A 21,370-nucleotide genomic window follows, 5' to 3' on the forward strand; every position below is an offset into this window, starting at 1 on the left:
CCAGTTGTGCGTGATCTGAAATTGTAAAAGATTTTGAAATTAAGCTCCCTCTATATAAACGTATTATGTTGGGTTTCAAGTTTGAAGATAAAAACCAAAGTTGTATTTTATTGAAAAAAAATTGAGTTGTATTTTTATTAAAAAGAAATTGATTCAATGTTGACAACGTTTTCTCTGACCTTTTCTGACAAGAAGTCAATCAGTTTATATAGCTTTTTGAATCAACCCAAAAAAAAACGAGAAGTCTAATGCCTTGGGAATAAAGTTTTTACAAACAAATAAGAAGTGGCCTTATAGAATCCAGCCATGTCTTGGTTTGTTATTCTTTCAACTGCCTCCATTAACGCAAGCTTTGTATTTGTGTACGTGAGGCTTTGAAGTTCCCCATTTAGCAAAGTTTTCACCTTGTTAAAACAAAGCTCGATTGGGTTTAAGTCAGGTGAATAGGTTGGCAAATACAATAGTTCTATTCCCATTTCTCCTAGCCAGTCTTCTAGAATTTCTCCCCCTTCGAAATGATGGCCGACAAATTGTCTATGACTATTATATCGCCAACTTGTAAACAAGGACGCCCAAACTGCAAATTCACGCAGTTCCCAGCCTCCTCGAAAAACTCCAAAAAATGCAAAGTATTGGTCGCACCGTCAATCAGGTTATAGTATTCAGGTCCATTCAACGATACTAACATGTTGAGGGTTGTATTAGGCGATTCTGCTTTCCTCGTAACTTCCACGCAGCGAGTTCCCGCGGAGCTATGTCCGTATAATCTAGTTCCCACATCTGGTAACTTTATACCTGATTCATCAAAGAATTTCAGCCGTCTAGGATCTTTCGTTGCTAAGTAATTGATGAAAAGTTGTGTATAAAATATGTTTGTAGCTGTAAAACGCTCACTAGCGATCTTCGTAATTTTTTTTCTCGTGTAAGGGCCCGAAGGTAGTCTCTGCTTGATTGCTCTCGAAACAGCAGCCATTGACACGTCTACACCGTCCATTTCGTCGAGGCAAGTTATTATTTCTGCAAGTGAAATAGACGGTTTTTCGATTTTCAAAAGTTCGATAAGTTCCAAGTCGTCCTCTGATAATTTGCTCCACTTTGTGCCGCCCTTGGGTCGAGAATCAATCGAGAATTCCTCGCAAAATTGCCTCCAAATCTTTGCTACAGTGTTGTAGGAAAGCTGCAGTTCCTCGGAAAAATATCGAAGTGATCTTGGAATATATCCAGTCGCTCGATCGCCACCTTCCTGTAAAATTCTATCTATTATCATTGTTCTCATATCTTGATCCAGTGCAACTCCAGTTCGATATGTTCGTCCAAATCTGTTTACACGAAATGCATCCATACTTGCCCTACAAACCTGACAAACTGTCTCGAAATATCTGTAAACGTGCAAACTATGTGAAGCAAAGGCGCAACGTCTGTGTGACAAACCCGCCAAGTTTCATGGTGTAAACGCGACATTTTCATTGGACTAGTGGAGACAGATGTCTGGGAAACTGTCACGTTTGAAAAGTAAACCTGCGCGAAAAATTGGTCACGCTTCATGGTCGAACGCAAACGGTAGTAGTTTTTGACAGTTTGTTACATTTATTATATTGCTATGATTAATAGTAAAGCCATATCCTCCTGAGATAATGAGTTATCAAATCAACGCTATCCTACAAAGTTTTAGGATATAACTAAAGAATTATTTTCTCACATTTCAATTACTGTATGATTTTTTTTAACTGTGAAAACTTAATTTGGTACGAGTGAAAAACAGCGGGTATCCGTTACTTCAATTTTTATAAACATACGAACTCTGTGTCTGCGAGCTGCACGCTGGTTCTTCGCTGCCGTCAATCAAACCTAATCAGTCAGTACCTTTCATATTTTTGACTGGCGGCAGCGAAAAACACAGAGATCACATGTTTATGAAAACTGCAGTAAGACATTTTTTTTAGTCATACATATTAGCTTTCACTGACAAATTCCATATCTTGCCTTTTTTTCCTTATCATAATATGAATAACTTCTTCTGATTAGAGTATGGACAAGTGGAGAAAAACTACAGCAAATGGGTAATCGTACTGTGGGTTTCGTTTATTGCCGTAACCCTAACTACGCGTTTTCAATCCGTGGCTTTTATGGTTCCATTCATACAATGTTTTCTGTGACGAAAGTCGTTTGTGAGTTCAGTTCCACGAACTAGGTGCATTGTGGTCTTACTTGGGTGGAAATATAAGAAACATGCCAAAGATAGACCATTAACGCCCTCAAAAAATCTTTTCTACAGCAACTGGACTAGGTCGAAGTCTCCTAACCTTTTTTTAGGTTTAAAAAGTCCTCTCCTTGACATGAAAAAATCTGCTCTTTTAGCAGCTTACGGTAAACATATTTGCGAGCCACAATGACTTGGGTTATGTTATCTGTAGCTAATTGTTTCGCCTGTACTATATTAGCCATATTGTAGTGCACTGTGGGACTGTGTTAGGGTACGAAATATACGCCATCTTGGAAACATGTCCCCTAAGCAGCCCCACAGTGCACTGCAATGCAAACTCAACACAGTCTTTTCCCTCTAACTCGAAATGGATCCTCGTCATATGAGGAGAATGAATCTCGAAGAAATGCGACAAACCACGGCATGACATGGTGACAGTCAAGATGGCCATTAAAATGATTTTCTCTAGTAGATCAGTAACTAAAGTTTGTCTGGTCACACAAATTCTCAGTTTTCTTTGTCCATATGGTTAACATACTAAACGTGACCAACCTGCGCTACTCTCATCTGTTTTCTCAGCGACGCCATAGGACTATGCGACCGTGCTCTCCCAGCCAAAGGAACCGACAGGGAATTGGGTCGAGTTATATCCTCCAGCGATTTACATCGTTTGTCTTTCTTTTCTAAAGTCGCCGTGTCGAAGGCCAATTTTTTATGATTCAAGCAATCTGCCACGACTCGATCGGCCTGAAGGTATCCAAAATGTCCATGAAAGCGAAAGGTATAGACAGTTTCCGGGGGGCCAAAGGAGTACTTCGATATTCCAGTCACATAGATCTTAGACTTATTACTCATGATAGAGACCACTTTATCCCATGAGAAGTCGTTGAGAAGTTTCCCTGGTTCGCGATATTCATTGGGTAAAGACACTTTCAGTCCTTTAGCAGCGATCACAAATAGTATTTCGTTGCCGTCATCGTCTGTCGCGCCCCTGTGGATCAGTTCACCGTACCCCTGAACACTCTGGCAAAGATCTACGAACGCCAACATGGCCTCATTGGTCGTCATACGCTTGCGTGACTTGTGTAAATCCGTCACCATCGTTTCATAGACAGCTTCACTGATATCGAAATTGGAGTTGATGAAACTAGGGTGAGAAAAGAAAGTCGATCCTAATAAGCCTTCAAGGTAACCATATCCATGGTTCTCTTCGTTAAAATCACCGAGCTCAGCCTGTGCAAAATAGCTATCAAGGATAGCGTGTTTGTTTATAGGCAGGTGTAGTTTGCCTCGACTGATAAAATCCTTCAACTGGAACATCAATATTCTTAACAGTTGAACATCCTGATGTAGTTTAAGTTGACGAGTAGGGAAGACTTGAACTGCCAATTGAAGGCTCTGTAATTTACGTTTCTTCTTTGTAGGAAGCGGTTTCTCTAGAAGAAGCCAACTCATTTCTCCATCTTTTCGATCAACGTACTGCAAGCCGAAATATTTTCGGTAACTTAGCGGTATTTCAGCTTTCTCGCATACCTGGTCAAACAGCTCGAATCCTTTGACTTCTTTCGACTCGAAAGTCGTAGAGAATTCCGAGTTATCCAGCAGTATCACGTGAAACTCCAAGAAGTTAACGGGTGAAGAAAGCGGCCAAGTACGGCCGAGAAGGGAAGCCATTTTCGCCTGTAACAGAGAGCAGAACACAAAGAATAAATATCAGAATACCTTTTTGAGAGGCAAGACTCATGATGAATTTAATGACCTATGTAAAAAGATATCATTTATCAAAACACACCACGCCTACATTAATGAATGACTGCAGGGGGTAGGTTGTCGTCAAAATCCGTAAAATTTCTTTTAAATTTCCGGGTTTTTTCCTTCTTTCAATCGATTGTTTTAGTCCTATCCTCTCCTTTCGAAATGTTATCTGATAATTCTAAATATTTTGTAATAAGATGAAAATATAAGTAATATTTAGATAAATAAATGCCCCATCACGCTACGCATGATAAGTATGCGTGACTTTGGCTGAACAGTGACGTAATCAGACGTCATACAACACAAGTACGTGCCAATATATCGTCTAATTATAGTTTTGAACTGTGTGAAAAACAACTTTTAAAATTACTTAAAATAGTTGTCTAAGTTGTTTAAGTAGTCTTATTTTAACAATGCGATGAAGTGATTTCATTGCTACGATAAAATTCAAGGAAATATAAAGATATGAACCACTCAAAGAACACAGTTCACCTCGCAAGTCAAGTTGATTTTTCGGTTTAAACAGAGTCAATATTATTAACTCTGGTTTAAAGGACGATAAAATATGGATATGTGAATTGTGATGGAACGGACTATATTGCTAAATTTGAACAAGTTTTAACGGTTATAGGCAAAGATACTGAGACAGCCTTTAATAAGACGTTTTTTGATAGGAAAGTAAATAAGACAAACCAAAAGCAGAAAAATTGACAAACCAAAACGACATGTATTAAAACAAAGAAACAGAAGATCAAAGTTCTACTAAAAAAAAACTAAAAAATGTTAAGAACAACAATGCTACGAAGTACAGTTAACATAGAAAAGTATTAATCGCAAGAACTAGATATTTCAAGACGGTAAAACAATGGAAATGTTTCAAAAGCACCCTTTCACTAAAAAAAACTCGGTGGCTTCTAAGCGTGATGTAAAAATAAAAAATAAAAAATAAATTGATCAAAATGAAAAATTAGTGACGAGTAAATAAACGAGTATGTTAAGAGACGAATTGCTCGTAATAATACAATTCTTTACTGATATAAGTGGCTCCTAAACTAGTACTTACCGAAATGCCCATATTAAGTAGTAGAAGAAGAACTAGATATTTCAAGACGTTGGTAAAACAATGGAAATGTTTCAAAAGCACCCTTTCACTAAAAAAAACTCGGTGGCTTCTAAGCGTGATGTAAAAATAAAAAATAAAAAATAAATTGATCAAAATGAAAAATTAGTGACGAGTAAATAAACGAGTCTGTTAAGAGACGAATTGCTCGTAATAATACAATTCTTTACTGATATAAGTGGCTCCTAAACTGGCACTTACCGAAATACCCATATAAAGTAGTTGTGGTTAGTGTATGGAAGAATAAGCCAGAGATCTAGATGTGCCTATATAAAGGAGTTAGACTTGTATTTTATATGACCCCACGCAGTTGACAAGCAGAATTTTAAAAATTTAACCGGATCTAGCCGGAAATAAACACTGGCTCTTAAAATAGACATATCATTTTTTGTTCTCGTTCCACAAATCAAAAACGAGAATGCAAGAGGAAAAAATGAGAGATTACTGATGTCTGAATTCACTAGATGGTATTATTCTGGGAAAATGACTCAATATAATATAATGGAACTCAAGTAAGCACAAAAAGCATAAGTTAATTGTTTTCTGGATTAAGAAGGGATAAAGTCGTGAACGTGCTCTAACCCGCGACAGGGACGACGGAAATGATAATACGTACAACGTCATGACTTTAAAATATTCGCTTTTTTTCAAGTTCCTTTGTAGCTGAGGAAATCTAAGCCTAAAATTCTTATAAATAAAGTAATCCGACTCTCACGCATTGCAGTAAGTATTGAAGGAGTGAGAATCCAAGAATATCAAATGCCTTCCACTCTCGATCAATCAAAATGCCCGAAAATCAACACCATTCAATCACATCATTTTTCTGGTTAGAGGATGTTAATTACTTCAGACTTCAAGAATGATATTATTTTTGAATTATTTTAAGAAAAAGAAAAGCAGCGAGAAGTTAAACGCAACCTAGGGAAAACCTCATATTAGGCTGTCACGCTCAGAATCAAGTGTAATAAATTAGCTTCAAAAACTTATAGATTTCACATACAGTAACTCTGAGCACTACATGTACCTACACCCTTTAAGTCATAAATTTTTTAGCATTATTCTTATTAATATCTGATGTATTTATGGATGAATATGTGAGTCCGTGCCGCGCAAAATTCTTCCAGGTCGTTTCCAAATCAGAAACATCAAATGTAAATAACAGAAACAATGAAATAACTCCAGGTAGTTCACAAAATCTTTTTCAATGTAGATGGCTTAACAGTTTTCAAAATATCTAAACATGAATTGCATTATATATTTATACTGTAGTAGTTCAGTCGAGGAACTACATGTAAGGGTGCGTGACACTTCGCATCATCAGTCTACTGTTACTCTGCAGGTCAACATGGTTTCACTTCATAGTCAAATATAATATTTTCTATTCTATCAGTTTTCTATCCTGTCTCACAGTATCTAGCCATACCTATCTTTAAAGATAAAACGATCGTCTATTGAGGGAAATTCGATAAAGGTAAAAAATCTGAAGAGCATTCTACGGTAGCAAATAATTAAAATATTGTGAATAGTAGTATTATTGTGTCAATCGTACGGGAATTTTGTCTCAACCATTCATTACAGCCCTTTTAGCAATGCACCAAATACTTCTTAAGAGTTTAATAACCACTGAAATGTTACCACAATCACCAAAACTGTTTTATTCTTTAATAAACCGGGAATAAATTCCCGATCCGGTGCGAAGACGACTCAGTTCGAGCAATGGCAAGTAAAATGTTACCTGTTATCAACTTCGGTTCCCTATAACGACTCTAGGAATTTCCAGGTAGGAATTTCTATCTATGCTGCTGTACTTTTGGTGTATTTACTAAGGTTTTGACAAGTTTTATTCCCAGCCAATGAGATAATATTTGTGATCGGGTCGGAATCACTTCACTTCAGTCACCTCGCTTGCTTTGCTAGGTTGTGTTCGCTTCACTAATATACCAGTAAATTAGGCTACGAATCCTGATGAGAACTGGAAATGGAATCTTTAGATAATTAACTTCCTCATAGAAGCCCAAGAAAGTAGTTAAAAGTCCAAGGACTTCTAAAAAAACCCAAGAAACGCAAGGACGTCTTCAGTATCCCCCCTAGTATCCCATACATTTCTTTGTAAATCAAGAAGAGCGTGTTGCTCCTTCTACGTCACTAGCCCAGTCTCCCCTCTCGCTCGGTCATATTTTGAAATCTTCCTATTTTCGCACTTTTGACCGCTCGAAAAAAATAGAAAGAAGCGTCAGAATCAAAAAATTCTTTCGACAGGTTTCTTAGAATAGCTTATATTTCGATATGAAAAAGTAAAAAAAAAAGGGTGATAGGCACTTTAACTTTACACGCTTTCAGTTCGACCCCGTTGAGCTGCGCCACCGCTGTACTTGCGGTGGCGATGAGCGATGACAAGTTTTACGAGAAAAAGTGTGGGAATAATTAAATGATAATTTTCGCATTATGTGTGTCTTTATCTGTCCAGTATTGGGCATATTACCTGGTATGTCTGTGGACTGTGTTCATCAGATGAGTGTATTAATGGACTGGTCTGCTGTATCATGTGTGTCTTTATCTATCCATTATTAGGTTTATTACCTGGTATATCTATAGACTGTGTTCATCAGATGAGTGTATTAATGGACTGGTCTGCTGTATCATGTGCGCCTTTAAGCTTCGTTCCTGTGTTCCAAGTGTTGATGCAGCAGCCAATAGTTCTTGACATCTAAAAGCATTAAAACAAAAGGACAACTAAGCAGAGAGTAATAAAAAGTTGAAGGCATTGTTGATGTAGAGGTCACCTTGATTAAAAAAACAAGGTGGAGAAAAATAACGAGAAAGAGGAGGAGGAGAAGGAAGAGGAGGTGGTGAAGGAGGAGGAGAAGGAGGAGTTGGAGGAAGTGGTGGAGAAGGAAAAAAAACTGGAGGAGGAGGAAAAGAAAAAGGGGAAGATGGTGCAGGAGGTGGTGGAGGAGGAGAAAAAACTGGAGGAGGAGGAAAAGAAGAAGGAGGAGGTGGTGAAGGAGGTGGTGCAGAAGGAGAAAGAGCTGGAGTAGGAGGTGGAGGTGAAGGAGAAGGAAATGGAGAAGATGGAAAAGGAGGAGCAGGAAGAGGTGGAGAATGAAGACATGAAGAAGATGGAAAAGGAGGAGCAGGAAGAGGTGGAGGAGGTGGAAAGGTAGTAGCCAAATGGGAGGAAGGAGGAGAAGGAGAAAAAGGAAAAGATAAAGGAGAAGGTATACAAAAAGAAGAATACCCAACAAAAGTCCTGCACAACATCACACACACACCTTCCCTGTTCTTTGACTTCTGTGTCAGTCAGTTTTGCTAGTGTATCCATTTCTTTTGAAAAATTGGAAACCTTTAAGAAAATGGGAAAAAATATGTTAAAAATGGAGAAAAGCAAGTGTAAGTACAATTAAGGACAGAATACAATGTAATATAATATTAGGAAGTATATATGGTATATATGGTAGGGGAGGGGACCCTAAGGAGAGGGATTTTCGAAATAATTATTATGTACCTTATGAGATCGATGTCTTGTTAGGCTGTCTATTTCACCAAGAAGCTGTTCACCTTCTGACAGTGCAGCTAGTAATTCCTCTAGAAATTAGATCAATTAATTAAATAAACAATCAGTTTGTCTAACTGGTTCATTCAACTATTTATCTACCAAGTCCAAGAACTCTATTATTACCTATCCATTTGCCATATATACATATACCCAACCACCCATCTATTTCATCAACACCAATCCCTTCGTCTATGTCTGCCATCCACCTATCCTTCTGCCCATCCATTCACCTATCTATCTATCTATCCATTCATCCATCCATCCATCCATTCCATCCATCCATCCCATCCATCCATCCATCCACTCACCCATTCATTCATCCACCCACCCATCAACCCATCCATTCATCCATTCACCTATCTGTCAATAGAACTAACTCACTGTTTTCCCATTTCACGCCACATGTCATTTCCTAGAGTATTATTTTTTTGTTTAATGGTTTCCCATGAGAAGGTGCACGAATTGGATACAACTCAAACAAAGAATCTTATTCTCAAGAGAATGACATGGGAAAATATTATGCCTAGTTGGATTGGGTCTATTCTCCCTTTTCCCAACCACATATTCCATCAGTCATTCCATCTGTCAATAGACCATTTTTGAGTTCCAAATTACCCCTGTGTTCCTTGATTACAGACTCATTTACACAGGGCCTCATATTTGTGTCTAAAAAACCACAAATACAAATGATAAAGTAAAGAATGTACAGCTTCAACAATACAAACACTTCGAAATTTCACTGACTTTCACTGGAACACAGGAATATTCTGCACAAAGTCAAGACTAACCCTAAGCCAGAGAACTTGAAATTTGAGTATTCTTTCCCTTATCATTCACTTTTAATTCAGTCAATTCACTTCCAAACAGGTCTACCTAATCATATAAAGTTACTTACCATCTCTATCTGGTAGTAGGACTCCATTAACAGGCATATACTGACATGTCGTATTCAGTGCCGATGATAACTGACCATACTCTAAAATTAGTTTTGGTAAGCTTGAACCAATGGGCTTCAGACCTGATAGCTAACAATAATTAGAAATGTGCCAGTTAAGAAGAATATTGATTGTTGCATTAGCTGATCCATTTTTGTAGGATAAATAAATATCTATATTATTAAAAGGTTAGAGGAGGGTAAAATGTTTAATGTTCTACAATGTTTTTTACTGGACTTCCTTGGGCTGGTGGTTGTCCACCTCCTTTCTGAAGACAGGATTCTTAGGGACCAGTCATCAATTAAGTAGGAGGGGGGGGGGGGGGGGGGAGGGAGGGGGGGAGTGGGGGTGGAGGAGAAAAGGTTTTTGATGCAAAAAATTTTCCAGACCCCAACCTAATAGCATTCATGTTTTTCAGGTACCACCTTCTATCATTTAAAAAATCCTCCCAATCCTCCTTTTGACCTTTCAAGGTCCCCCCCTTTGTTTCAAAAAACAATTGGAGGGCCCCCCATTTTCTCCTCCACCCTCCCCTGCCCCCTTAGACCCCACCATTTTGTTTCAAATGACCCCCCTTCTACCTTGTATATTTTAGCTATCCCCCCTTTATCTGTAAACATTATGACAGCCCCCTCTTTTTTACCAGTCTTCCTAGACATAAATAATTCATGTCAGTGATGCAGAAAGTGGTGTACCTGAAGCTGAAGCTGTGCATCCAGCTCTTCCAACTTCTTCCTTTCATCAAGCTCTAACTGCAGCTCTACTAAGTCCCTTCGTAACTTTTCATTCTCTTGCCACATGGAATAAAGTTGAGACTGAGGTAAAAAAGGAAAGATCTAAAATTCTTCTCACATTGACTAATCTATACACGGAATTTGTTTCTACTCATGTCTACAAATCTCCAAAACTCTACCTGAGCATCTTTTTCTTGATGGCTGAAGGTACTTTTGAGCTGGAAAAAAAAGGGATGAATGAACAAATGGATGGAATAATGAATGAATAAAAATAACAGTAAAACATTTAAATTTTTGATTACCTTTGACTCTAAGAAGATCCATTCTTTTAGTCTTATGTACTCTAGTTCTAGCTGACGTTGAGATAACTCTCCTTGTCCGTACTGCATTTAACACAAAAATTATAACTGTTACAATGTAACTACACTATAACTGGGGCTACTAAAACACCAAGAATTAATTAAATTATGGAATGAAAACAATACATTCCAACTTTGGGTTGTGAAGCCAATCAGAAACTAGTAGAAAATAACATGGGTCCCAATATTTTACAAGTCTAATTAAGTTGGTAAATGTACTGCCATCAAAGCAAAGGGCATGTTGTAAAATTTCCACTAACCTCACACACTGACTAGGTATCATAACCAAGACCCTTTATTTGTATTTGAATACTAACCTCATGTTTCTGTTTGGTCATTTGGTCAATATGATGATGTGGTAACAAGGGAGCTGTATAACAGAAAACAGAGAGTGACTATCATTGACAATGAACATATTTGGTGCTACTTAAATACTCAAGTCATGACACAAACTATAAACTGTTGCAATACACAACATGTCAGCCTGATGTTGATTGGCTCATTAAGAAAGCAAGGTGCACCATGCATAAATTATATAAGGCCAAACAAAAAAAAAAGTGTGTTTTCTGTTGCATGACCAACCGCAATTTTCTTGCCAATTTTTGACGACCCTAATATTTTTTCATCCCCAAATGCACTACAGGCTTCCCAGTAAGCTCATTTCCACTGTTGTATCAGTAAAAAGAATCCGACCTACCAACCCCAATTATTTTTCTCACGCAACAGGAAACACACTTATTTTTTTGTTTGGCCTAATCACAAGACAGTGAGTGAGCAAAAAGAATGCAAGCAAAAGAGTAAGCAAGAAAGAAATTAAATGCAAGCAAGCAATTGTAAGAATGAAAATGAACAAACAAGAAAGGAAGCAAGAGATTAACAGATTTATAACATTCCCAAAACATATGCTAAATAATTAAGTTGCCTATGAATTTAAAGTGCACATGAACCCTTCGACAATACTTTCAGTACTGATTCTACATAAAGTAAATAGTTGAATGGTAAAATATTTCTTGATTTGAGTGATGCGTTTCTAAGTTATGAAGGTTTATACTTCCAATATGCTAATGAGTGTGACGTCTATTAAGGCTTAATCAAATATACAAAATCGAACTGGTTCATAGATACAGTATTTAAGAAGCATCATTATTTTACTCATGGTTTACATGAAAGCTATTTACAATTTTTATTTTCAAAATGGCCAGCATTTAGTATTATTAGTTACAACAAAAACACTCAAATACCTTACCTGACGTCATCATCATTAACATATTGGAAGTATAAACCTTAATAACTTAAAGACGCATCACTCAAATCAAGAAATATTTTACCAATCAACTATTTACTTTATGCAGAACCAGTACTGAATGTATTGTCAAAGGGTTCATTTGCACTTTAAAAAGGCCAAGGAAAGAATTTTAAACAAACAAACAAACAAACAAAATGACATGTAAAACAGGCAAACAAACAAACAAACAAACAAGTTACCAACCAGAACAGAATGTTACTGTAACAATATTTACCTTTGATTTTCATAGCCTTCTTAGACTTTTCCCGATTTTTGTCCAGACATTCAGAGATCTGTTTTGATGATAATCCCTTTGTATAATGAGGACCTGATTCTTCAATGGCTTTCTCAACATGCTCGGCTGTTTTACTCTTGGGTGGTAAGATAGGTGTTGGTTCTTGCATGCCTCCCCCTGGATGGCCAGGCAGTACACCCATGGATCCAAAGGCAGGAGTTGAGGTCATGACCTTACTGGATCCTTTGATACTGTGGGTGTTTTGGTAAGGTGCCGTTGTATTCAGCTGAGTGGAGTCATGTAGCGATGATGATGCTTTTGAGGGCTTTGGTGCAAAGGAAACTTTTCGATTGGTCTGTAGAGAAGAGCTTTTCTAAACCCCCAGAAAAATAGAATCAATTATTAAGGGGTGGACACATGATAGGCATTGCCTGCAACAATGTTTGCAACAGGGAAATTGAACACTACATGTGTCAACCAGTACATGCAATATTGACTTTTGTGACGTCGCTGGTGACAAATTTTATGTGATGTTGTGAGGAAAGTTGCTACATATGACATCTCCCTAATAACCCCATTCAGAGCAACATTGCAGGCAATGTCGACAATGTTGCATATTGTGTGTGTGACCCTTTAGTTACTTGTAATTTGTTGATTGAAACATGTAATGGTACATTATATATATTTTTTTGACAGATTGATGTTATACCAAGAATGATATTATATGACTTATTGCATTTTAGACTTATTTTACATATAGACCCCTTGCAGCACTTTGGAATACAGTTCAATCTGGGGGACAAAACAATAGGTTCCAATTCTCAGGAGATTGGAATTCTTTTGTTTTTCCCCCAGATTGAGCTACTTTGATGTTACATATGCAAGGGGTCTAAAATATGTACAACAAAGATCTAAATAAATATCTCAATCTTTTGTAAATCTTGTACAATATTTTTATTGAGATGGTACAATTCCAGAAAGCTCCCTTAAAAGATCCCCTTAATCCCAAAATGAATACTACCTAATCCCCCTCCATACATCCTGGAGGTTCAGAAAATACCTTTACTGGTGGCTTAGCTGCCACAGGTGTAGCCTTCTTATTCTCCATGTATCGTGAGGGAATGACACGACCTGTATAATGAAACAATTAATGATTCAAGTATATCTGAAGCATACAATGTTTTGTGAGACCCAGATACAGTACTTTGGTACAGGGGTGATCAATGCAACACTGATCTTTCCACTTAACCAACCATAATACGAAAATATCAATAAATATCAATAATTAATAATTTCACTGGCTATGATAGTGTGCCGTATGAAAATGAGAATGTTCAAATAATTCCAATGCATTCACATTTATGCACATGGTTTTTGCTTTTACACACTTTATTTGGTAAAACGAGCCATCTTCCATCAAAATGTGTTGGTTTAATGTATAAAAGCCGGTGAATAAAGGTAATGCAAATTCATACCATTTTCACCAGCCATACTTTTGCACATTGCACTATAACAGTTTTAACTAAAACATTAAAAAAACATATAAAAATAAAATAAAAATCCTAAATGACTACGTACTCGCTCTCTTTTTCTTTTTCTTCTTGTTTGGTTTGTCCTCTACAGCAATGGAGGAATCAGCTGATACAGCTAATAAAAAACAATGTACCCTGGCATTAATTGCAATTAGTGTTGGCCAACTAGGGAACAAAATTTCAGGAGACAGTGTAATCTTTGGAATTCTACAATTACATGTATGTATTTTATTTATTTAGAGGCTTTCATCAAGCTTGAGGTACTAACAATAAAGAGAAGAAAATGAAATACATACAGTAAGCAAACAAGCGTGATGAGGGGCAGGCAAACGAACTCAAGGTCATGGAGAGGTGTGCCCTCTTACCTGAGTAATCAAAGAGCTGCTGTCGAACATTTGATTGGTTTAGACCAGCTGATAGAGGGCCTCCCTGAACATTATCTATATCTCCCATAAAGCTGTTATATTGGTGATGGCTGTGAAGGGAGGACTGGTCTGCATTTTCTTTGTCATTCTCATCTAATGCGACTTTGACAGCTGTACTATTAGGATCTACTGGACTGCCTTCTATCAGACGGATATACTCAAGACTATCTGTAAGTTAGACAAACACAAAAAGCAAGTGTGAGCTCTACCGTATTTCATTATGACAAAAGGGTAAATTTTACACTGTGAAAAGATGAAAAAGGAGGAATGAATAGCGTCCGAAATGTCAGTTTTTTCATCTTTTCACTGTGTAAAATTTACCTGTTTATCATTAATGTCTCAATAGAAACACTGACACAGCTCACTTTTTATCTAGTTATCTCTTCGTATTTCATCATGATGTGACATGAAAAAATACATATTGTGGCTGTAGAAGGGGGACAAAATAGCAATGACACAAAGAAGACTTCAAGATAACTTCACTTTTTTTAGAATTTAGAAATGCAATAATAGCCAAATACCATACATACTATTGTAATGATAAAAGGGTGAATTTTACACCAGGAAAAGAAGAAAAAAACTGACATGTTTTTACCCCGACGAAGGGCTAGCATCCGAAACATCAGCAAGTTTTTTCATCTTTTCACAGTGTAAAATTTTTCCCTTTTATCATTACTCTTCATTAGAAACACTGACTCAGCTCAAACTAGTTTTTAGCTAGTTATCTCTTCTTATACATACTATAGCAGGGCTTAAAATAATTGCTTGTCATGATCAATCACAAGCCAAACACTTAACAAATTTCTGATACTGTAATTATTTAGCAAGGGTATGTCCTCTCATTTACTGGGACATGATGTCAACAGTTGGTCAAAAGGTCATGTACAGCTGTACCCACAAGGGGTAGCCCAGTGGGTACATACTGTAACTAATTGACCAATTGTTGACAAATAAAAGGGCAAAAAATAAGAAACCATCCGAAATTAGTTTTTTTAAATAAAAAAACATGGAAATAACTTGAAAGAAAAATGGTTTCAAGAGCGTGCTGACTCTGTTTACGAATGATCCATAATTTGTTGATGTATTTCGTTTGTATTTACCACAGCTATTCACCAATCAGAAAGCAAGAAAATTGATATATTTTGTGGTAAAAAAAGATTTAATTACACTGGCATTCCACATTTTAAAATGTAAAAATAATACTCTCACAAACCTTCACTAAGGTTTCCTTCAGGTGCTCCAAATTGTTTTCTTTGAGCCTTGCCATCTTCTATCACCACTTTAGTAACACCAGGCACCTCTACCCTAGACGCTTCAGCAGCAAATCCTCTAACGACTTCACTATCATCAATTCTAGTTTTCGACCTCCTGGGAGAATGACAGACCACTTTAACGGGAGATTTGCTAATACTAGTTTCCACAGGAACCTCTGTCACTTTGGCTTCCCCAGTTTGATAAGATGTTTGATCTTTTATTGAGCTATTGCTGTCATCATTTTCTGATAATGACAATGACGATGATGGTTCTACTGCTTTTGGTGATAGAGCTGGGATATGGTGACCTGGTTCTATGTACTGGGATGGAGGATTGCTGTTGACAGATAGATACATTTCTTGAGATGAAAATATTACTTATTACTGATCATGGGTCAGGGGCTGATCGAAGAAATCAGAGAAAGAGTGGGACGGAAAACTTCAGCTTTAAAGGAACCTCTATAACTAACCAAAAAAGGAGGGCTGTGTGATGGTGATGATGATGACAATGCTAACAATAACATTGGACAATGTCTGGCCATATTTGGAACTTGTTGGGTCAAATATTTGCCTTAGTTGTTAATCATTTTGGCCGGTAACAAGCTAAAACTAGTTTGATCATGACTGGCAACTGACCAGCTGTAATTCTAAGACTTGCAATAATGATGGAGATGATGATGATGATGATGATGAAAGCAGTAAAATGGTGCAAATCATGACAATAGAGAGAAGGAAGAAGAGGAGAAGCAAGAGGAGGTTAAATATCCAACACTGTAACAATCCTTGTACTGTGTCATGTCTGTTCTAGGTGTCTATCAGAAAATTCGACTTACATTCTTGGGATTTCCTGTTCTGTTTCTCCATTCCTCACTGGCGTATTATCATGGCTTCTTCCCTGGTCTGTTATGGTACTCATTCTTTGTGGAGATCCTTTTTTAACAGAGAACAGAAAACGTTGTTTCATTTTGTTATTTTGTTATATTAATTCATAGAAAGAAATAATACATTGTAGTTTTCAATGCTGTTTTTTTAACAATTTCTTTGCAAAGTTTGCCGCATGTGCAGGTGGCATCAAACATACTCCATTCACTAATAAAGCATAATTCTTCACCAATCAGAGCATGTGTACTATGTAAGCTATATAATAATTAGCAATAAATTACAGTTTTCAACCAATAAAAGCGTGTATACCATCTAAGCTATATGATATGTAGCAATGAGCATTTTCATCAATTACTGTCCATTAACTTGTTCGTGTGAGGGGAGGGTGAGAAGACTGGTTGATAGAATCACAAGGTGTACAAAATATTTCTTAAGTTGTAACAAATATAAATCTATAATAATGTAAAGTCATCTACCTGTAATTGGCCATTGTTCAGCAGGGCTGTATCGTTTTGACACATCGTGAGACTCATGACTAAAATTAATAAAGAAATTCAATGCTATAGTAGTTAACTTTAATACTAAAGCAACTTCGTTTGAAATATTTACTTTTTTTAAACTTCTGCAATTCTTGTATTAATTTGAAAATACATCACCACGAACTGTTATAAAAGTGCTAAAATTCAATGCACTGTTTGCCATCAAATTGACAAAAATATTGTATAATACAATTACGATAAAAATAATGGCGGGAAATCTGAAAAATTCAAAACCGAACCTTGTTCCACGAAGGGGGCTCAACTCGGTCTCTAAACGCCCTTGAACCAGAGGTTTTCTGCAAGATAAACGCACAAATAGTAGTTAGAACTTAAGAGGAAAGACTTGGCTATAAATGTAGAGGTTTTTATGTCGTACCTGTGGAGTGGAGAAGGAGTTTGTGTTGGTGCAAGATGATAAAGACAACGTTTATCTGCCGCCATCTTGTTTGGATAGCGTTGGTTAGCTGCCAGTCTCTCCAGGAATGTGGGATACCACAGGAAACCCGCAATACCAGACCGGCGGTCTTTGCTTTATAAGTCTGCGTTTCGCCTGCGTAGCGGTCCTCACATTTTCCTCTGGATTTTATTCATTTATCTATTTATTCATTTATTTAATTTTTAGGATAGGAAAGGAAAGGAAAGGAAAGGAAAAAGAGCAAGCAAATGAAAAAGAGTTACCTTTTAAAAAGGTATGTGATGACACACTGTTAGGTATTTGATTTTTTCAATTTTTTATTGAATTTTTAAGCGCATAACTTATTGCTTCATGAATGCTGTTAATTTCTTTTTCTTTTTTTTTAATCGTGATTTTTGAAAATCAGTGCCAAGACTCTTGCAGCGAGAGAGAGAGAGCGTGTGATATTGACCAAGTGAACAGAAGGGAAGCTAGTAATTTGTTTTAATAAATATTTATCATATTTATTTAAGATGGACTGATTAGTCCGAAAACTTGGATCTCTATTACAATTTTAAGGTTGAGAAAGCGTTTTTGTATTTATAAAACGAATGATTCGAACCTACAAAAACAAGTTAGACTTAATCATTTAAGATAGTTTAAAGCACAAAAAGTTTTTGATTTTTTAATCGAGTTTCCGCGTGGAGATGAACCTTGCGTGATAAGCGTCACACTGAGTATGTTAGACTTGTATATTAGAGCAGTTTTCGCGTGACTGTGAAAAGCTCACGGCACGAACACGTCCTTGACACGGCTAGGGATACGCCAGACCAATCACATTGCTCGAGAATTCACTCTCCATCCAATAAAATACCCAAAACACGGCATAAACACGGCGCGGACACGGTCACGCGAAAGTCACGGCACTTTCAGACCAATCACATTGCGCGAGAAAAAAAATCAGCCAATCAAAATTATAGAAAAGCATCACGGTCACGGCACGGCACTGAGCTTTTCAGAGTCATACGAAAACTGCACTATAAATACCTGAATAAACAGTTCTCACTCTTTAATTCGTTCAATCCGCTATTTCCAAAGTAACTTCACTAACGCCATGCTCAGCGCTGTCGTGTCTTTCAGTATTAGATTGTTCCAGTTTCATCATCAAAGCTCGTCTAAACTTCGCTTCATAGGCCAAGTGGTCTTTCAACAGGCGAATAACCCGACGATGACTTTTAGCCACTGACCAATAATAATGCAGACACACCATGAATATAATCAGAACTGGCAGGAATGAAAGCAGCGGTACTCATGTAGTACACAGCTTGGTCGATCAACAATGGCCATGAAGAGATTTCAAAGGATAGTTTGTCGAATATGCTGGTTGACACATCACAGGCAACGTTGTTGAATGGGCCACATGTGGAGGGAGGAACATTGGTCACCGCCCATCCCACTATAGCAGTACACATGAAGAAACCGAAAAGCAGCAAGAGTGTGAAGGTGAAGTTAGACTTGGCACCCTGGTAGGATCGTTCAGGTAGAGTATTATTATACATCAAGCTAACTTTCTTGACGTAGAATAAAACAGCAAGCTTGATGACACCCATTGCGGGAAGGAGAGGGCTGAAGAATGTTCCAATGAGAATCAAACACTGGCCATAAACGAGGTCAAGTACATTCCTAGGAATGTCAAACTGTTGCATGCCGATCTTTTTGAAGCAGCGAAAACGATGAAATAAGATTTTCCTCAGGGTTTCCACGCCTAAGGTCGTGATTACAACGACTACAAAGTCCACCCAAACAAGCATGTACATTTGCGATGAAATGTCATTCTCCCAACAGCTTTCACAAGCCGGTTTTCCATGGCCCTTGAGCTTCTTAACCTTTTCGGAGATTTTGAAGTACTGCAAGAACATCAGGACTGCAAGAGGTGGAAGCTTGACAAAGACCCTCCTCAAGAGGTCCAACGCAAGCTCTGTATCCGGGCTCCAGTCCTCAAAAATCGCCAAGAATTCAAAAAACAGGGGGAGTACAAGGTTTGGTAATGTTATGGCTAGAGCTATCAGCAGATCATATCCATACCGCACCAACATCTGCTCTACCTCTGACTTGTTGCCCTTTTCAGTTGACTCTGTTTCCTGGAATAAAATAGCGCGGAAAACCACATAGAAGGTGGCGTACCACACAGCTGGGACAACGATTAGGTTAATAAGGATTCGCGCTGTGTAGAGAGCAATCTTCTCTTTAGTAGTCCTTAGTAGGATTCTTTTCTTTCGTTCTTGTTCTGATATGTCGTAGTGGATTTGTTGTGCAATTATCTTGTGTCGATGCTCGGCTGATTTATTCTCTGCGATGCAGTAGTCCCACGCCGCAAACACCTTGTTGGAGTAAGAGTTAAATACTCCCTCGCTCTCGATGTAACTCTCTTTTAAATTGCTCATCAGATTGGTTATCATGAGAAAAAATCCGAAGACAAAGTAAGCACCGCCAGCCAAGAGGTACGCTAATGGGAGGTCATATCTAAAACCCTCGGCAGAGATTAGTAGCTCCGATGGATAATTACTATAGAATATCAAAGTACTTCTCATCCACCCCTCCCCTATAAAAAAGTTCAAGATGTCATTGGCGGTGTTAGTAGTTTGAGTCACGTTACTAACGACCTTGGGTTTTACATAAGTACAGCCAGTGAAGTTAAAAGTACTGTTCACAGGAGGATCTGAACTGCATATAGCGACTGTAGGTATAACAACAAATCCAAACTCCAGGAGGAAAATGAATAAATTCAAGAAGACAAGCCAGCGCAGGAAACTAAAATACGACACCACGCCGCTACCGAACTGTCCCTCGACTTCTTTTAAATGACCTCTCCACAGTCCTAGAGAATATAATATTTCTCGGCCTGCAGAGCGAAATCTCTTCCAGTTTGAGATCATTTTGTTCTTGAATATTTTCCACCTTGAGACATCAGCCATGCCATGTAGTTTCATGGAATCTCGGAATCTTTTCCGCTGTGCCATCGGAAGCGGTACGGCCTTGAAATCCACAGATTCCAATAAGTCTTCATCGAAATCATCGATGTTTGGTTGATGGACATCGAAGATGGCATTCAAAGTGTCCATCTCTTGGTTCCTTCTCAGCGCTCGTGATTTCATTTTCCTTCCAGCTCGTCGCTTCAGAGCTGAAGTTGCGCCGATGGCCAGAGTCCCTCTTCGGCGAGAATTCGTGATCCCTGACATGGTCGTATGGCGAGCCATTCGACTTGGCAGTTCTTGCATTAGCGACGAAGCTTTTGGAGGAAGGGCGGGCGGTTCATCTTCATCTAGGGGAACCATTTCGATTTCGACTGCTTCCATTTTCGACTCAACTTCAGAAGATTTTTTAAGTCAGAAAAATTTACAGTGATCCTGACTGTTAACAATGTAAACACTCTGTTAACAGGAATATGTTTAGACACCTCTAGTCCAACAATGATGTCACTAGTCTTAATGATATCAAATTCCAGTGAAGATTTACTTAATGATTAAAATCATTTATCCACATACACAAATGCATATTAAGATTGTCGCTGAATAATGCACCAAGTGAAACTTTTTAAAAAATGTCTCCATTCTTTTGCACAATAATGTATATCAATGTGAGAAAAAAATTCACTTCAAATGGAAACGTGGATGGGCGATTGGTGAACGGCTGTGGTGTCGTGGATGATTTGGAATGTGACAAACTTAAGAAATGTTTCCGGTTATGGGCAGGAAGGCGTGACAGTGGACGTCCCGAGAGAGGAACGTGGGGGTGGGGTAGGGGGATGGCAAAAGCCTACTACTAAAGATGGGGGTGGGGGTAGGGGGTGACAAAAGCCTACTAGACAGTAGACAGATAGTTTTAGACACCTTTCAATTTGTGAACAACCGTACTCTTCAGCAAAGATCATATCAGCCTGTCTTACTGAGGTCTGTGTACAATACGAAATAAAGTGAACTTGAACTTAAACTTGAACTCGAAAAAGATTTTAGTTGAATTTTTCGAAAAATCTCTAGCTGCAGCCGTCGACATATGCGGACAAGAACATCACTGCTATTAAAGCTTGTTTTAATCTACTATTTCAAGCCGTGGGCTGAGTATTAAGATATTATTCATGTATCGTTTATTTCTCGTTATTTTGG

The 21,370-nt window shown here is 37.9% G+C and overlaps 4 protein-coding genes across 4 annotated transcripts; all 4 read right to left on the minus strand.

The window, feature by feature from the left end:
• Positions 1-493: 493 nt before the first annotated feature.
• LOC116289810 (uncharacterized) lies at positions 494-1,342 on the minus strand. Its single transcript, XM_089027993.1, has one exon. The coding sequence runs from the start codon at positions 1,340-1,342 to the stop codon at positions 494-496; it is 849 nt and encodes a 282-aa protein (XP_088884119.1).
• A 719-nt stretch (positions 1,343-2,061) lies between these two features.
• Positions 2,062-3,984, minus strand: LOC116289571 (band 4.1-like protein 1). Its single transcript, XM_031696683.2, has one exon. It carries the CDS (start codon positions 3,875-3,877, stop codon positions 2,741-2,743), a length of 1,137 nt encoding a protein of 378 aa, XP_031552543.2. The 5' UTR covers positions 3,878-3,984; the 3' UTR covers positions 2,062-2,740.
• Positions 3,749-17,386, minus strand: LOC116286332 (uncharacterized). The gene is made up of 18 exons (XM_089028420.1): positions 17,190-17,386; positions 17,053-17,109; positions 16,751-16,809; positions 16,226-16,322; positions 15,353-15,729; positions 14,080-14,307; positions 13,761-13,829; positions 13,243-13,313; positions 12,183-12,555; positions 10,980-11,032; positions 10,606-10,686; positions 10,483-10,521; positions 10,265-10,384; positions 9,530-9,659; positions 8,584-8,663; positions 8,351-8,421; positions 7,659-7,785; positions 3,749-3,883 (listed from the first exon to the last, which is right to left on the minus strand). The coding sequence occupies exons 1-17, from the start codon at positions 17,252-17,254 to the stop codon at positions 7,668-7,670; spliced, it is 2,088 nt and encodes a 695-aa protein (XP_088884546.1). The 5' UTR covers positions 17,255-17,386; the 3' UTR covers positions 3,749-3,883; positions 7,659-7,667.
• Positions 17,387-17,538: 152 nt separating this feature from the next.
• Positions 17,539-20,947, minus strand: LOC116289472 (transmembrane channel-like protein 7). The gene is given in 2 exon segments (XM_031696449.2): positions 17,539-18,498; positions 18,500-20,947. Coding segments are annotated over 2 exon segments (2,277 nt in total). The 5' UTR covers positions 20,564-20,947; the 3' UTR covers positions 17,539-18,285.
• Positions 20,948-21,370: the final 423 nt, after the last annotated feature.

This window comes from Actinia tenebrosa, unplaced genomic scaffold (assembly GCF_029948245.1).
Source record: "Actinia tenebrosa isolate PJP-AT-01 unplaced genomic scaffold, QUT_ActTen_1.0 PGA_scaffold12__29_contigs__length_12842862, whole genome shotgun sequence".
In the NCBI taxonomy this organism is placed as follows: domain Eukaryota; kingdom Metazoa; phylum Cnidaria; class Anthozoa; order Actiniaria; family Actiniidae; genus Actinia; species Actinia tenebrosa.

Excerpts from the sequence above, each read along its gene's own strand:
- LOC116286332 (XM_089028420.1), bottom strand. The coding sequence starts at position 17,254 with ATGGCGGCAGATAAACGTTGTCTTTATCATCTTGCACCAACACAAACT. Across the intron at positions 17,110-17,189 it reads ACTCCTTCTCCACTCCACAG|AAAACCTCTGGTTCAAGGGC; the intron begins GTACGACATAAA and ends TTTATCTTGCAG. Across the intron at positions 8,664-9,529 it reads CCTACTACCAGATAGAGATG|AGGAATTACTAGCTGCACTG; the intron begins GTAAGTAACTTT and ends TCTAATTTCTAG.
- LOC116289571 (XM_031696683.2), bottom strand. The coding sequence starts at position 3,877 with ATGGCTTCCCTTCTCGGCCGTACTTGGCCGCTTTCTTCACCCGTTAAC.
- LOC116289810 (XM_089027993.1), bottom strand. The coding sequence starts at position 1,342 with ATGGATGCATTTCGTGTAAACAGATTTGGACGAACATATCGAACTGGA.